Genomic DNA, 18,011 nt, shown 5'->3' with positions numbered 1-18,011 from the left:
TGGTTCCGACTTATGTGCAGAAGGCCGGACAGGTCACAGAGGTGACTCCGGCAGAGTGAGAGTGATAGATTTTGAGCTCTAGGTTCAACCGTACAGGGCCATTAGAGGGCCTCCGGTTGATTACTTCTTGCACCTGATATAATTATTGTTGATGCATTCATACTTACTGTTGAATTCCGACATGGCATGGCATATTTGTATTGAAAAATGTTGAGTTAATGAATTGAAGTATTGAGAATATATATGTATATTTATATTTTACATTTCTGGGAAAGTATACAAGTTTTACGGAGAGGGGTTACAATGTTTTAAAGAAAAGTTGGATTTGAAAGGATTTGTTTTACTGACCCACTCAATTTTGGTTTTGCGCCCCTCCAGGTTAAATAATAGCTGAGGAGTGGTGGCTACGAGGAATTCAGCGGGGTTCTGACAGAATGGATCAAATTAGGACTCACCTTCGGGTGTATCAACTTATAAATTGTATCTTAAAGCTTCCGTACAATGCAAATGGTTACGTCACTCTCACGTGACGGCCAGCATGCCCTCCTTCGGGACGGGGTGTGTCATATAAGCTTCCAAACAAGAAAGGAGTAGAACTCCATTGATCCGTAACCTACATCTCCCTCTTTGCTTCTCCAACAAATTTCATAATCTTAAAAGAAGAGTAACATAGTTGCTCAATCACTTGACATATTAAATTAATAACACATATCATACGTCACTAGGCAATACAAAGACCTCCGTCCCTGACTATGACACCTTATATTATTACTTGTGAAATATTACTATATATGGGTGCTCTAATCCATTGTCCTAGTTATATATATATATAATATATGATAGAAAATGATATATGATAAAGATTTAAGTGTTTGTATTGGAGAGAAAAACATATTGGATGTTGGATTGAGTTTTGACAATTTAAATATGTGCATTAAACGTGGTTAGATTCAAAACTCAAATCTCATATTGAAATCTAAATTTGGATCTCACTTTTACCGGAAACTCAAATATAATTTTAAGTCTCAGGTGTATTATGGATGATTTTATTCATATTTGGACTTAAATATAAAATATGAGTCAGAAATTTCTGGTGCATTGGAGATGCTCGCATTCATAGTAATAGAATCGTAGGACCAAAGAATTTCTGATTAAACCCTATACCACATAGAATTATGACGCCTTGTATTTTATTATTATTATTATTATTATTATCATCATCATCATCATCATTTTGACAAATATTTTTACACTTTTTTTAAACCCTTTGATTACTTAACATCCAAGAGTCCTTATTGATTCATTAAATGACATAAATGCTTATGTGGATTTTAACTAACTAAAGATAAAAATAAAACTAAAATATCTTAAAATCTAGAAAGAAATTAAAAATAAAATTAAAAGGCCAGAAGAACCCTATAAGCTTCCAAACAAGAAAGGAGTAGAACTCCATTGATCCGTAACCTACATCTCCCTCTTTGCCATGAAGCAAGGGCGGAGGGACCATAGGACCACAGTAGTCCTAGGCCCATCCTGCTTTTGTTTATAACTAAAAATTAGTACTACTTATTATTTTATTATTTTCAGTTAAATCATTCATATTTCCTAGACAAACTATCCGGCCCTCTTTAAATATTTTAAGAATATCCGGCCCTCTTTAAATAACCCTAAAGCCTACCTATAACCTATTCCAACTTCCAACACTTCATCTTCCATTCATTTTCCCAATACTAAAAATTAGTATTTTATTATTCTCTAATTCTAGCCGACTGTTGCTCTGCTGCTAGTTTGAAAAAATAGTCAGAACACTGCTTCTCTCAGTCTGATCCCTCCCGTGGTACACAAGCCGTACACTGCTTCTCTCATCTATAGCATGTCACAGTCTTCAACCAGTCTATCAATCTATCAGTCTTCAATTTCCATGATCCTCAAGAGTATGAACTTCGATTCTTCATAGTTGTCATTTTCAATTTTTTTTTTACAATTTGCTAATTCATATATGTTGTCATCTACAATTGTAAATTAATTTAACAAATAATATTTTTTTTTGCAGATTAAAGAATTCAATTATTCCATCATTCCATAAAAAAGACATTAAAGTTTAGTTAATTAGTCAACAACCCAAAGTATGTATTTTACTCTCAATTCCTGTTACAATTTTTTGTTTATAAATTATGATTAAATTGATGTCTTGCAATTTCTCTTAACTATTGCCTAATTTGTTTTAGTTTGTAAAATTAGCATATATGTTCATATTTCTTTTAATTTAAAGTTAGTGAGTCTATGTTTTTTTACATTTCAGTTATGGAAAGATATTTCAAAAGAAAAACACAACCTGAGATATTAGAACCGTCTCCAAAGAGTTCAAAGAACAATGAAAGTAGTTCAAAACAACCTTGTGTGGATTCTATGGAAATTAACTCGGAAACTCTCCAATATGATCATTTTCATATATATGCTATGATGTTTTGGTTACTTTTCATATATATACTATGATGTTTTGGTTAACAGTTTTGTAACTACTATCGATTTAATTTTTTTTTAATATTTGTGAGAGGCCACTCCTAACCCGAAATCCTGGCTCCGCCACTGCCATGAAGTTTGCAACTTCAGGTAGCTCAACGCCATCATCGTTGTCGTCCTCCTCTCTGCCAGCGGGGAGAGGGCTTGCTATTGCTAACATAGGGTTTTGATGCTTCAATTTATCTAAGTTCTTGTTGCCTATCTATCTGTTTAGGGCTTTTCAAGAAGTATTACTCTGCCATGAAGTAACAGATTATTAATATCCATTGTGCTAATGTCTACTGCTTTTTTTTTTTCGTTTGTTAATGTCAAAGAACAATATTTTCATCAAATTATATATATTTTCCAGAGGGGTGTTTTGTTCTGCGTTCTTTATAAACTGTTTAGTCTTCATCTAAAATGAAGAGTCTGTTGGTACAAAAAAAAATAATAATAATTATATTCAAAACTAATTAATTAAATAATTTAATTATTAGAGCCCTAGCCCAAGGCCCATCTTTTGATAATTAATTATATATTATATATTAATTAATTAGCACACCACACCCCAAAGCCCAACTCCAAGGGTGAGCCCAATTTTAGTCTCTAAGATCCATCACTCCAATCACTTTCTATAAGAGACAAAGCCTTATAAAGTGATGAAACCTTTTGGTAGTAACCAATGTGGGACAATGAAATTTCTACTCAAAATTTCCAACAATACCCCACATTTGAGTTGAAATTTCATTCAAACACCACCAATTTACTTATAACACATCACATTTGAATGCAAATGTAAATGCAAATGTATGACTAGGTTGCCTAAAACTGAAAGAGAATAGACATGATATGCATTGAGTGAAGTGCCTTTTGGACATGAACTTACCCTAGTGAAAACATATCGGGCTTACTTGGTGACGCAGTGGATATGGAAGATCTTAAATTGTTCACCGCAATAGTAAATCGAGACAATATGCTACACACATATCATGTCTGCCACACGTCAATTCATACTGTTGTGTTCATTTTGGCCCTAAACAGATCCCGAATTTCGTTGGAGCTTTAGAGAATTTAGCCATTTCAATTCTCATAAATGTGGCCCCATTTACTCCTATATAGGTGACATTAATTAAGAATAGTCTGCCATATTCCTCTTGATAACAAAATATTAATGTCATTAAATGTATAAAACATAACCCCTCAAACTCAACAGACAACACGCATTTTATCATAAGAATGGGTAAGTTGTGTGTTCAACTTTTGAATCAAACTCAACTAGTTTGCCTATTGAACCTAGATCATGGGATCTCCAATCAGCTAGGTTAGGTTTCTGCTCAGTCCGATTCATTGAATTGGCTTGAGACCCATTCCTTTCGATGTAAATAATATTTGCTCTCTCGGTAGGCCTTTTGTCAAATGATCAGCTATATTTTCCTTTGACTTCACATAATCAATGGATATTATTCCATTGGAAAACAACTTCTTAAGAGTATTATGTCGACACTTGATGTGTCGCGACTTCCCATTGTATACATGACTTTTGGCCCTTGATTGCGCAGCCATACTGTCACAGTGTATACATATAGCAATTATAGGCTTTGGCCGCACCCTCCAGAAAATGTTTGAGCCACTCGGCTTCTTCTCCATCCAAGTCTAAAGCTATAAACTCTGACTCCATGGTGGAATGAGCTATACATTTCTGTTTAGAGGATTTCCAAGATATTACTGCACTTCTTATGGTAAAAACATATCCACTTGTCGACTTTGATTCTGTAGTGTTGGAAATCCAATTGGCATCACTGAAGCCTTCTACAATATAGGTGGATATTTTGTGTAATGTAATCCGTCAAGTGTATTTTTCAAATACCTTAACACTCTTACGAAAGCATCTCAATGTTCTTGTGTCGGATTACTTGTATATCTTTACTTGCATATCTACTAAGCCTACTTACTGCATAAGCTAAGTCAAGCCTAGTCGAATTCATCAAGTACATTAGACTACCAATTACTTGAGAATAGTCGAGTTGAGATATGACATTGCCTTTATTTTTCTCCAACTTGCATCTAGCATCAAAAGGAGTTGCAGTAGGTTTGCAGTCAAATTGACCAAACCTTCGTAATATTTTTTCTGCATAATGGGACTGTGTAAGGACATACCCTTCACTATTTCTCTTAATTTGAATTCCTAAAATGGCATCGGCTTAACCTAAGTCTTTCATGTCAAAACTTGAATTCAACATTTTCTTTGTTTTGTTTATTACGTCTTTATCACTTCCCATTATGAGCATATCATCCACATACAAGCAGACGATAATGCAAGTTTTATCATTACTCTTAATGTAGACACATTTATCAGATTAATTTATTTTGAACCCATGTGTCAACAAAGTATGACCAAATTTCCCGTGCCATTGTTTTGGTGCTTGTTTAAGTCTATATAATGACTTAACTAATTTGCACACTTTGCTTTCTTGTCCTTTAAGCACGAACCCTTCAGGTTGTTCCATGTATATTTTTTCATCTAGTTCTCCATTTACAAATGTTGTTTTTACATCCATTTGATGTATATCAAAGTTGTATACAACCGCAATTGCTATTAACGTCTTAATTGACGTTATGCGAGAAACTAGACAATAGATGTCGAAATAATCCAACCCTTCCTTTTGGCAATAACCTTTGGCTACTAAACCTGCCTTGAACTTATCAATGGTGCCATCCGCCTTAAGTTTCTTCTTGAAAATCCATTTATGACCAATTGGTTTACTACCAGGAGGTAAATCAACCAATTCCCAAGTGTTATTTTCCACAATGGATTCCATTTCACTTTTAATTGCTTCCTTCCATAAAGGAGCCTCGGAAGAAGACATTGCTTCTTTAAAAGTTCTAGGTTCATTTTCGAACTAGAAAACAATGAAATCTGGTTCAAAGTTTTTAAAAACTTTGATTCTTTTTCCTCTTCTTGGTTCCACATCATTTTCTTGGATACCAGAAGAAGAGGCCTCGTCATGACTATGATTATGAGTCTTTTTTGTATTAGAACCAGATTCTTTTTTCTTTGTAAGGAAATATATCCTCAAAGAATTCTGCATCTGCTGATTCTAATATAGTGTTAACATGAATATCAGAAATCGAAGATTTTACAAGAAGGAACCTATAAGCAGCACTATTATTTGCATACAAATGCATCAAATAAGGACTGAAACTGAATCAAAATGCATACACGAGGACCCATAAATTAACAACTCCATCAAAGTGCATGAACAAGAGGACGGTTTAACTGCGCACTTCTTGCAGCATCCTTCAAAAACTTCATCTTGATTTTTTTGAGCATGGCTACGGCTTCTTGCATGTTTATCCTCTCGTCCGGTGGTTCTACAGAGCAAGCAAGAGCAAATCGCATAATAGACGATAAGCAATCTATCTTAGACACATAATCATGATCTTCCTCTTGTGTCGCAAGTAGAGTGGCATCCACAACTTCAGCTATTGCTTCTGATGATAGTGAATTTGCAACCCATTGCTTTAGATTCATTTCCTCAACAAACATTTCATTCGTAGGCTTCATTTTTGTGAATGTTTCCATGACTACAATACCAAAACTGTACACATCCCCTTGCGTCGAAACAATTCCATCCATCCCGTACTCTGCAATATTAATATACCAAAGAAAGTTAGAAGTTCAGTTCTTCATGATTATAAAATTGAAAGTTATTAAACTAGCAAGTAGATCACCTGGAGCCATATACCCAACTGTGGCTAGGGTCATGGTTCGTGTCATGGAATCCCCGAAACCCAAGAGTTTTGCAATGCCAAAATCCGCAACATGTGCAACCATATCCTCATCTAGTAGGATATTGCTTGGCTTCAAATCACAATGGACAATTGGCACTGAATAGCCATGGTGTAGGTATTCCAATGCCAATGCAACATCTACCATTATATTTAACCTCTTTAGGATATTAAAAGAAGAGTTTTGAGAATACAACCAATTCTCAAGGCTCCCATTAGCCATGTAGTTGAGTACCAAGGCTTTGAAATCCAATTGGCTGCAACAGCTAATGATTTTGATAAGATTTCGGTGCCGAATATTACTTAGCGTTTCACATTCCCTCTCAAAACTCTTGAAAGCCCCTTCTAGCTGCAAATCGAAAATTTTTACCGCAACATCCATCCCATCTGAGAGTGTCCCTTTAAATACTGAGCCAAAACCTCCACTTCCAAGTAAGTTGCTATCGTTAAATCCATTTGTTGCCCGTAGAAGTTCCAGGCGTGAAACTCTTCTCCAAAGATGTTGAGGTAACACGGTAGCCTCTGTTGCAACTTCAACTTTCCTTTTCCTGTGCAGTATAAATATTGACACAAAGGCTACTAGGAATATTGTTGCTATGATTATTGCTGGAATAATATATTTCAAGTTGAATGAACTAGCCTTCCTTGAATTTGGTTGAAGTGTATTGTTTTTGCATGGTGGGACGTGGAGTCGAGCTGCACCACACAACGCCTTATTCGAGACAAATGATAGAGCAGAGAAGTTTTTGAAAGGTCCGCCTTCTGGAATTTCACCTCGGAGTTGGTTGAAAGAAAAATTCAGGTACTTCAGATTCAAGAGTGCTTCTAGCGACTTTGGAATTGCTTCAGACAAACTGTTCTTGGATAAATCCAACCGTATCAGGCCCTTCAATTTGCCGAATGAACTGGGAATAGGGCCTTCACAATTATTATCCGCCAAGGAGAGACTAGTTAAATCCAGAAGATCCCCAACGCTGCTTGGTATAACACCAGATAAATTGTTGCTTGATAGATCCATGTATGACACAACCTTTAACTTGCCGATATCTTGAGACAGAGATCCATTTAGAAGATTTGATGACAAGTTAAAGAACCAGACTTGTTCAAGTTCCCACAATGTAGATGGCAGTGTAGAAGTTAACGAATTGGACGCTAATGATAGAATTCTAAGATTTGCAGATAGATTACCTAAGCAAGAAGGTATAAAACCAGACAGTTGATTCTGACTCAAATATAATACAGCTAGTTTGTTTAGTTGACAAAGTTCATCGGGAATATGTTATCAACCAAATACAAACCCTGGAGACTCCCTAGTCTTCCTATAGAAGTTGGAATTAATCCGCTCAATTGATTGGATACCAGGTTTAAGGATATCAGGCTGCTAAAGTTGCCAATTTCAATGGGAATGCTACCCTTCAAATTGCAATGGTCTAAAGTAAGTTGTTGTAACGACCTAGAGATATTCCAGGAAGAAATAGGAAGATGAGTGTTTAACGGATTACGTCCCAGGATGAATACCCTAAGATTTCTAAGATTACCGAAACAAGAAAGGATGTTTACTTCTGGAGTTGAAGTGTCAACCGTTAAATTATTTCGGTATAAGCTAAGAACCCCAAGGTTTGTTAAGGCACATAACTTGTTAGGAATAAACCCGGAAAATGAGTTGTCGGACATGCTTAAGTGAATGAGCTTAGAACCATTGGAGTTAAAGTTGGGAATTACTCCGTTGAGTTTATTCAGTGCTAAATATATACTTTGCATGTTCGGAATTCCAAGGCCTATGTCTGCTGGGAGGCTACCCGAGAGTTGATTACCAACAAGTGAAAGTACCATCATCTTTGACATATTGAAGATTGTGGATGGAATGGGGCCGTTGAGATTGTTAAAATCAAGTGACAAATACTGTAGACTTTGAAGATTGCCAACTTCATATGGTATAGTACCTGCCACAATTAGTACTTGCATATAAGTTCAATTATTTAGCCTTAGCATTCCTAAAATAGTATTAACTCCATAGTTTCACTTGATCATTATAAAGAAAATAAAAATACGACAAGGAACTGGGCATATGCAGAGAAGATGGAGGAATACCCTCTGTATATATTTAGGAATTATGAAATCTACTGAGTATTTTATATGCTCACTTTCTGATTTGATTCAATAAAAAAATGCCACATATTTCACATATTTATTTTTAACAAAGATATTATCTAAACTAAGGGGCTAGGATTAAGTTGCTATTCCATGCTTTTAAAACTAAAGAAAAATTAAATAACATATTTTTTTACTAGTGAGTGCTCTATAGGAAAGAGATCATCTATGGATCCCTTTTATCCCACTTTAAAATTTATAATAACTTTAACCGTTAAATCAAATTTCAAGGACCCAGATTGTTTGATGAGGAGAATTGGGTGGAAGAGATCAGGAGGATCCCTTTCCTACTCTATACACTCACTTTATGATTTGGTTGAATAAAAAAATGCCATATATTCCATACTTATTAAAGCTAAAGAAAAATGAAATAACATTTTTTTAAACAATAAAACATGTAGTAAAATATTAATGGACAAAAAAAAGTAATTACTCACCAGTGATCTCTCCAAATACCGTCCGTTTGACATTAGTTAGGTGAGCTAGACTTATAATTGAGTAATTAAATTACTTGATATATATTTTTTAAATCGAGTATTAATTATTGTATTTGAGTATTTCGAACCATTCACGATTGAAAATAGCACCCCACCTTTATCAATTGAAAAAAAAACTAATCATGTGACCAAAAAAAAAAAACTAATCATGATTGGAACAAAGAAATAAGTTACTCTAGTTTAAGTAAGATAAATGGACTTGGCAATTAAGTACCTGTTAAGGTGTTGTTGCCAAAACCAAGCCGTGCTAACTGGGTCAAGTTTCCAATACTTCTTGGTATGCTTCCACTGAAATTATTATAGGCCAATACCAAACTAAGGAGCTCTTTGCACTGCCATAACTTGTGTGGAAGTGGACCATCAAACTGGTTGTGAGCCAAATTTAACACCTGAATACTTGGAAGATGTTGGCATATATTGTCTGGAAAACTACCACTTAAGTTGTTTCCATTTAGAGCCAAAATTGTCAAAGAGGACATGTTGAAGACAGCCAAAGGAATAGGGGCTGTTACGGCATTAGCTTGCACATACAACCACTCCATCCCATCTTTACTACCAATCAAGTTTGGAATTTCTGGAAGAAAAAAAAATCACATATAGGTTTTCTATATAATATAAGTATCAGATATAATAATGAGAAAAATGTTGGGGAAGTCACATTTATGCGTATCACATTGTGTTAATTACCTCTGTGAAACCTACTAGTATTAATCAATGCGCCATGTTTCTATGAGAAACGTGGTACAATGTGCATTGTGTACAAAAATATGATTTCGCCAGCATTAATTTAATAATACCAAAAAATAACAAAGTTGAGTCTTTCCTACCTTCGAACATGTTAAAATCAAGGTATATCCTCTTGAGCATGGTTAAGTTCCCAATTTCTCTTGCTATGCTACCTGTTACTTAAGTAAAATAAGTAGACCCCCGTAGTTAAAAAATGAACCAACATGGTATGTTATATAATCATGGCAACAAGCTGATTAAGTCATACCTTTGAAATTGTTATTTCCAAGTAATATCTCTTGCAACACTGTTAACCTCTCGATTTCTCTTGGTATGGTACCTATCAAAGTATAGGGTTTGTAATATGTATTGGCCACAGAAAAGGAATAAGGAAAAAAGTAAAAACTAGCAGATAAATAACATGGTATGGAACCTGATAGCTTGTATGGTAATTGGTTCGTATGTACGTACCGGATAGCTGGTTGCTTCTTAGATTAAGTACTTGAAGTGCAGATAAGTTGAAGATGGCGTTTGGTATGGAACCTGAAAATTGATTACCGTACAAATTGAAGGTTTGAAGTTTAGATAACAACCCGAACCATGATGGAATGGTTCCTTCAAAGTCATTGAATTCAAAGCTAATCAACTTCAGCCTGCGTAGATTAGACAATTCCGGGGGCAAGGTACCACCAAAACTGTTGTTTCTGAATTCCAATTGAACAAGAAAAGAGAGGTTGCCTAGGTGGGAAGGGATGGTGCCAGTGAGACCCATGTAGGAGAGATTCAAGGTTGTCACTCTAAGGTGGCGTGCACCGCAAGTAACGCCAACCCAGTTGCAAATGTCGGAATCGGAGGTAGACCAGTTGGTGGTCAAGATGTTTTGAGGATCAATGGTGATATGGGATTTGAGGGCAAGAAGAGCAGACTGATCTGTGCTGATGTTGGTTTGTGCTGCTACGGAACCCGTTATTAAGATAGGTATGTATACACAACAGTATTGGAATAGCAGCAACAACAAAGTTGTCGACAAGAGGAAACGGGTTCTCGCCATTGTTGTATGTGCTGAGTTCCAAGAAGTCAGAAGAAATGGGATCTCAAAGGTAGTCCTTTTAACTTTGAAAACTTTGATATTATTATTGATTGAGTGCCAAAAAGAAAATAAATTATTAACTAATTAAACATTTAAAAAAAGGTAAATTACATTTTACCCTCTCAGATTTGAAATCTATTTCAATTCCTTACAACATTTTAAAACATTTCATTTTCATATCTCAAGTATTATTTTATTTCAATTTCATACATCCGTTAGAAAATCTATTAAATAAACCATTAAGTGATAACGTGGCAAATAAAGTATCCCTATTTATGCTGATGTGGCTGCAACATTGGTGCCATGTGGTTAAACACTTCATAAAAAAATTCAAATAATTAATTTGAAAAAGAAAAAACAAACCAATACCCAATTCGTCTTCCCCACTCTCTCTCTCTCTCTCTCTCACCCCAAAATCCCCAGTTATCGACCTTCAACCACTACAAGAATCTCATCCCGATTATCAATTCCCAAGCTCCCCAAACCGCCATTTTTCACCACACCACCCCTCTCTCTATCTTACCCAAGCCACTGCCATTATTCATTTCATCAACCCAAAAGACAAGAGCCACCCCCACCTCACCACTCGAACAGATGCAGCCACCCACCCACCCACCCATTTTATCTCAATCCAAAACCAAAGCCTCTCCTAACCCACCCCATAATCCAATACTTTCAAGGAATTGTAGAACCTCACAATTTCAAAAACCAAAAACCCACTTCAAATTTCAATCTTCTCTCTCTTCGTCTTCTGGGTTTTTTTTTTTTAATCAATTATCTCTTCCTCTTCTGGGTTTTGCGGCAGAGGATGGTGGGTTTGCGCCTGACGGGAGGAAGAGTGCATGGACTCGACATCATACACCGCCGCCGCCCTCCCATTTGCTTTCGGGGAAGGATGGACAGAAAGCTTTGAGGAGTCCATATATGCTTCTGCGCCTGCAAAAAGAAAAAGTGAAGGAAGATACAGCAGCTGCTAAAGCCAAGGCAAAAGGGTTTTGCTTATTGGGCTTTAGAAATTTGGATTTAGGGTGGGGAAAGATGGTAGAAAACCACACGGCAGTCGTGCGGGGGAGGGGGCGATGGTGGTTTGGACGGGGAATGTTTTTGGAGGCGCAGTGGGGAGGGAAATGGTTGCAGGTGATGGGGGATAGGGGAAGGTGTGGGTGATAGGGGTGGGAGGGTGGTGGGCACGGGTGGGGATTCTGGGGAAGGAGATCTGGGTTTTTTTTAAAAAAAAAAAAAAAAAACTTTTCTATAAATAATTATTTTAATATTTTAAATATTTTATTAAATGTTTAACCACGTGATACAAATATGGCAGCTGCGTCAGCATAAATATGGCAGCCACATCAGCTCTTAATAGACAAATAGATGGAAAATGTAACGGAAGTATTATATTAAAATAAAATAGTACTTGAGGTATAAAAGTGAAATGTTTTAAAGATGTTGTAATAAATTGAAATCAACCCCAAATCTAAGGTGGTAAAGTGTAAAAAATCTTTTTTTTTTTAATGGGATGCGTATCTTGTTGAATAACCCTGTGGAAACACTTAAATCAACCACATGCATCCTCAACTTAGATATCTTTTTTAATATTATTATATTTGAGTCCTAAAAAGATCTTGAGTTTGGGTATTTTGATTTTTCTTCTCTAATGCAAAAGTTTATATTCTTAGATCCATATTCTTATATTTTGAGTTTTAAGATTTAAATGTTTGTATTGGAGAGAAAAAAAAATATTGGATTGAGTTTTGACAATTTAAATGTGTGCAGTAAAGATGGTTAGATTCAAAACTCAAACCTCATATTGAAATTTAAATTTGAATCTCACTTTAAGCAGAAACTCAAATATAACTTTTAAGTCTCGGGTGCATTAGAGATCATTTTACTCATGTTTGGACTTAAATATAAAATATAAGTCTAACTTTCTGGTGCATTGGAGATGCTCGCATTCATAGTAATAGAATCCTAAGACCAAAGAATTTTTTACTTAACCCTATACCACATAGAATTATGACGCCTTGTATTTTATTATTATTATTATTGTGATATAATGATATATTTACAATAAGGGGTGATGAAACCTAATACCTTTCAATTACAATAAAAAAATGGAATGTATACACAGCAGTATTGGAATAGCAGCATAGTTGCCAACGAGAGGAGAAAAGAGTTCTTGCCATTATTGTATGTGCTGAGTTCCAAGAAGTCAGAAGAAAAGGTCGTCTTTTTAACTATGAAACTTTGAAGTTATATATTGATTAAGACTGCCAAAAAGAAAATATATCGTTGACTAATTAAACATTTAAAAAATATAAAAAAATCCTTTTTTTTTTGTTTAATGGGATGCGTATCTTGTTGAATAAATCTGTGGAAACCCTTAAATCAACCACATGCACCGTCAAGTTAGATATCTTTTTTAATATTATTATATTTGAGTCCTAAAACGATCTTGAGTTTGGGTATTTTGATTTTTCTTCTCTAATGCAAAAGTTTATATTCTTAGACCTATATTTTTATATTTTGAGAAGATTTAAGTGTTTGTATTGGAGGGAAAAAAAATATTGGATTGAGTTTTGACAATTTAAATTTGTGCATTAAAGATGGTTAGATTCAAAGTTCAAACCTCAAATTTAAATCTCACTTTGAGCAGAAACTCAAATACAACGTTTAAGTCTCAAGTGCATTAGAGATCATTTTACTCATGTTTGGACTTAAATATAAAATATGAGTCATAACTTTCTGGTGCACTGAAGATGCTCGTATTCATAGTAATAGAATTCTAAGACCAAAGAATTTCTGACTTAACTCTATACCACATAGAATTATAACGCCTTGTATTTTATTATTATTATTTACAATAAGGGGTGAGGAAACCTAATACCTCTCCATTACAATAAAAAAAAAATACTACCGAAGTATTTAGTAACTATTACACCTTATATTATTACTTGTGAAATATTGCTATATATCTAGGTGTCTCTAATTCATTGTCCTAATTATACATATATATATATATATATATATATATGATAAAGACTTAAGAAACCATCTACTAGTTTAGTGCATCCTGCACGTTCAAATGGTCGAGCAAATTATATGTACAGTGATTCAACTATAATAATGCTTCACGTTATTGCAAGTCCAAATAAAAATGAATACCAATAATTGTGAAATAATTCTGTGCTGATGTTGGTTTGTGCTATTGCGGAACCCGTTATTAAGAAGGGTATGTGTACACAGCAGTATTGGAATAGCAGCAAAGTTGTCGACGAGAGGATAACGAGTTCCCGCCATTGTTGTATGTGCTGAGTTCCAAGAAGTCAGAAGAAATGGGAACTCAAAGGTAGTCTTTTTAACTTTGAAACTTTGAAATTATATATTGATTAAGACTGTCAAAAAGAAAATCTATCGTTGACTAATTAAATATTTAAAAAATAAAAAATCCATTTTTTTTTGTTTAATGGGATGCTTATCTTGATGAATAGGTTTGTGGAAACACTGAAGTCACCCACATGCATCGTCAACTTAGCTATATCTTGTTGAATATTCTAATATTCAAGTCCTAAAATGATCTTGAATTTGGGTATTTTGATTTTTCTTCTCTTATGCAAAGTTTATATTCTTAGACTTATATTTTTATATTTTGAGTTTTAAAATTTAAGTGTTTGTATGGGAGAGAAAAAAAATATTGGACTGAGTTTTGACAATTTAAATATGTGCATTAAAGAAAGATGGTTAGATGTAAAACTCAAATCTCATATTGAAATTTAAATTTAGATCTCACTTGGACCAGAAACTCAAATATAACTTTTAAGTCTCTGGTGTATCAGAGATAATTTTACTCATATTCAAACTCAAATATAAAATATGAGTCATAACTTTCTGGTGCATTGGAGATGCTTGTATTCATGGTAATAGAATCATAGGACTAAACAATTTCTTATTAAACCCTATACCACATAAAATTATGACGCCTTGTATTTTATATTATTATTATTATGGTTATTATCATGTTCGTGATATAATGATATATTTACAATAAGAGCAAATAGAACTTAAGATCTCTGACTTACTAGTGAAGAAAAATACTTTGAGGCCGAAGTAATTAGTGACTACGACCCCTTATATTATTACTTGTAAAATATTACTATATATAGGTATCTCTAATCCATTGTCATAATTATATATATATATATATATAGATATATATGATAGAAAATGATATGTGATAAAGACTTAAGAAACCATTTACTAGTTTGGTGCATCCTCTACATTTAATGGCGGCCCACTGATGAGTTATCGAGCAAATTATATGTACAGTGATTTAACTATAAAATGCTTCAGGTTGTTGCAAGTCCAAATCAAAATAAATACCAATACTTGTGAAATTGATGAATGTTGGAAAATATTAATATTTAAGATTATTTTTATTAATATCACAAGTCAGTCAAGATGTAATCATTGATCAGTTTTTAGCTATCTTGATAAATTGTTTATTTTTTTTCCTCGTAATAATATTCGTGTTGCGTGTGGCTCAAATCATTATGAGTTAGTAACAATTTTGCATGTAACTTTGTGAATCCTATAATGAAATGGCAGCAAACATTTGTGACTCTGCTTTTCGACGGCGTAGAATTCTTCGTTCAAGAGTTGCATGCAATTGTGCATGCTTTATCTTTTATGCGAGAAATGGTAAAATGGAGAAAAGAGTTGCACGCTATAGGCTAGGTACAGCAAAAGGTTTACATATGAAGTGTGAACTATGCTTTCTCTTCTACGTATTAAATGGCAGATGGAGAAAAGGGTTGCACACTAAAGGCTAAGTACAGCAAAGGGTTTTAAATATGACGTGAGCTAAAGACCAATTTGGTCTTAGTTGTCGGCGTGAGTTTGATGGGGTTGAAATAATAGAAAAATATATATAATTTGATGAAAATATTATTTTGGATCAATCAATCTGGGACTCTACTATAAACTCCAAGCCAATGATTGTTTCAAATACAACAATATCAAATGAGGACTCAAACTAAATAAAAAAGGCATGAAAAGACACAGAATTCATTAATTAAGAACTCCATCAAAGTGCCTGAACACGAGGGCGGTTTTACTGCACACTGTTGGAGCAATATTAGAAAATATGAAAAATAGCAATATAATTCTATTGATAATAATCATAAAGAAATTTCACAACATCAATTATATATGAGATTAATATAAACAACTAGAGATAAAGTTAGAAAAACTGACAAACTTGAAGATTGAGGCTTGCATAAATGGAATGTCCTAAAGATAGAATTTCGCCCCTACTCTTGTGCTTGTAGTTCAATAGGCGTTCATCTCCCAGGATTCAACAATCTATAATCCGAAGTCAAAGCACTTCAATCTTCGGACTCTGGCGAACTTTATATATATTCCATACTCTCAAGACATGACTCGGAATTTGACATACAAATCATTTGAGAAACAAAGTGGGGAAATCCTATTTCTCAAGAGTAAAAATTAACTCTAATTTTCTATATCTAATACCAATGGTTTCATGGATTTATATAGAATCCAACTTCTACTTATTAAAGAGATGTAACTTTTCATTATAAGTATACATCACTTATCAAGGGAATATCACTTAAACAATATAACCTTTCTAAGAAATTGATTAACACTATTTTTCATTCAATTATTAAAATTATATATTACAATATTTCATATTATAATATATAATTTCCAACACACACTCCTTGCAGCATCCTTCAAAAACTTCATCTTGATTTTTTTGAGCATGGCTACGGCTTATTGCTTGTTTATCCTCTCGTCCGGTGGTTCTACAGAGCAAGCAAGAGCTAATCGCATAATAAACGATAAGCAATCTATAAGCAATCTATCTTAGCCACCTAATCATGATCTTCCTCTTGTGTCACAAGTAGATTGGCATATACCCAACTGTGGCTAGGGCCATGGTTCGAGTCATGGAATCCCCGAGCCCAAGAGTTATGCAATGCCAAAATCCGCAACATGTGCAACCATATCATCATCTAGTAGTATGTTGCTTGGCTTCAGATCACAATGGACAACTGGTACTGAAAAACCATGGTGTAGATATTCCAATGCCAATGCAACATCTACCATTATATTCAACCTCTTTAGGATATTGAAAGAAGAGTTATGAGAATACAACCACTTCTCAAGGCTACCATTAGGCATATAGGTCAGTACCAAGGCTTTGAAATCCAATTGGCTGCAACAGCTAATGATTTTGATAAGATTTCGGTGCCGAATATTGCTTAGCGTTTCACATTCCCTCACAAAACTCTTGAAAGCCCCTTCTAGCTGCAAATCGAAAATCTTTACATACTGCAACATCTATCCCATCTGAGAGCGTCCCTTTATATACTGAGCCAAAACCCCCACTTCCAAGTAAGTTGCTTTCGTTAAATCCATTTGTCGCCGTTAGAAGTTCCAGGTGCGAAACTCTTATCCAAAGAGATTGAGGTAACACGGTAGCCTCTGTTGCAACTTCAACTTTTCTTTTCCTATGCAGTATAAATATAGATACAAAGGCTACTAGGAATATTGTTCCTATGAGTATTCCTGGAATAATATGTTTCAAGTTGGATGTACTAGCTTTCCTTGAATTTGGTTGAAGTGAATTGTTTTTGCATGGTGGGACATGGAGTCGAGCTGCACCACACAACGCCTTATTTGAGGCAAATGATAGAGCAGAGAAGTTTCTGAAAGGTCCGCCTTCTGGAATTTCCCCTCCCAGTTGGTTGAAACTTGAAAGACAAATTCAGGTACTTCAGATTCAAGAGTGTTTCAAGAGACTTTGGAATTGCTTCAGACAAATTGTTCTTGGCTAAATTCAAGTGTGCCAGGCCTTCCAACTTGCCGAATGAACTGGGAATAGGGCCTTCAAAATTATTATTTGCCAAGGAGAGATTAAATAAATTTTGAAGATCCCCGATGCTGCTTGGTATAACACCACATTTGTTCAAGGTTCCACAATGTAGATGGCAGTGTAGAAGTTAACAAATTGGACGCTAACGATAGAATTCTAAGATTTGCAGCTAGATTACCTAAGCAAGAAGGTATAAAACCGGAAAGTTTATTCTTATATAAAATTAATACAGCTAGTTTGTTTATTTGACAAACTTCATCGGGTATAATTCCTTGCAACTTGTTATCATACAAATGCAAACCTTGGAGACTCCCTAGTCTTCCTATAAAAGTTGGAATTATCCCACTCAATTGATTGGATG

General features: G+C 34.6%; 2 protein-coding genes across 2 annotated transcripts; both read right to left on the bottom strand.

Annotated features, from left to right (window-relative positions):
- Positions 1–5,586: 5,586 nt before the first annotated feature.
- On the bottom strand, positions 5,587–10,766 carry LOC103420892 (receptor-like protein kinase). Its single transcript, XM_017328229.3, has 6 exons — positions 10,137–10,766; positions 9,934–10,005; positions 9,767–9,838; positions 9,154–9,513; positions 6,235–8,234; positions 5,587–6,147 (listed from the first exon to the last, which is right to left on the bottom strand). The coding sequence occupies exons 1-5, from the start codon at positions 10,714–10,716 to the stop codon at positions 7,543–7,545; spliced, it is 1,776 nt and encodes a 591-aa protein (XP_017183718.3). The 5' UTR covers positions 10,717–10,766; the 3' UTR covers positions 5,587–6,147; positions 6,235–7,542.
- Positions 5,750–7,309, bottom strand: LOC139187409 (putative receptor-like protein kinase At3g47110). The gene is made up of 2 exons (XM_070825079.1): positions 6,235–7,309; positions 5,750–6,147 (listed from the first exon to the last, which is right to left on the bottom strand). Exons 1-2 carry the CDS (start codon positions 7,307–7,309, stop codon positions 5,750–5,752), a joined length of 1,473 nt encoding a protein of 490 aa, XP_070681180.1.
- Positions 10,767–18,011: the final 7,245 nt, after the last annotated feature.

Source organism: Malus domestica, chromosome 07 (genome assembly GCF_042453785.1).
Source record: "Malus domestica chromosome 07, GDT2T_hap1".
NCBI classification, from domain to species: domain Eukaryota; kingdom Viridiplantae; phylum Streptophyta; class Magnoliopsida; order Rosales; family Rosaceae; genus Malus; species Malus domestica.
This window is presented reverse-complemented; position numbering and strand designations above follow the sequence as displayed.

Coding starts and splice junctions, on each gene's coding strand:
- LOC103420892 (XM_017328229.3), bottom strand. CDS start 10,716: ATGGCGAGAACCCGTTTCCTCTTGTCGACAACTTTGTTGTTGCTGCTA. Junction 9,839..9,933: donor TGGAAATAACAATTTCAAAG/GTATGACTTAAT, acceptor CTTAAGTAACAG/GTAGCATAGCAAGAGAAATT. Junction 8,235..9,153: donor TGGCAACAACACCTTAACAG/GTACTTAATTGC, acceptor TAATTGTGGCAG/GTACTATACCATATGAAGTT.
- LOC139187409 (XM_070825079.1), bottom strand. CDS start 7,309: ATGGATCTATCAAGCAACAATTTATCTGGTGTTATACCAAGCAGCGTT. Junction 6,148..6,234: donor AGTTGGGTATATGGCTCCAG/GTGATCTACTTG, acceptor TTAATATTGCAG/AGTACGGGATGGATGGAATT.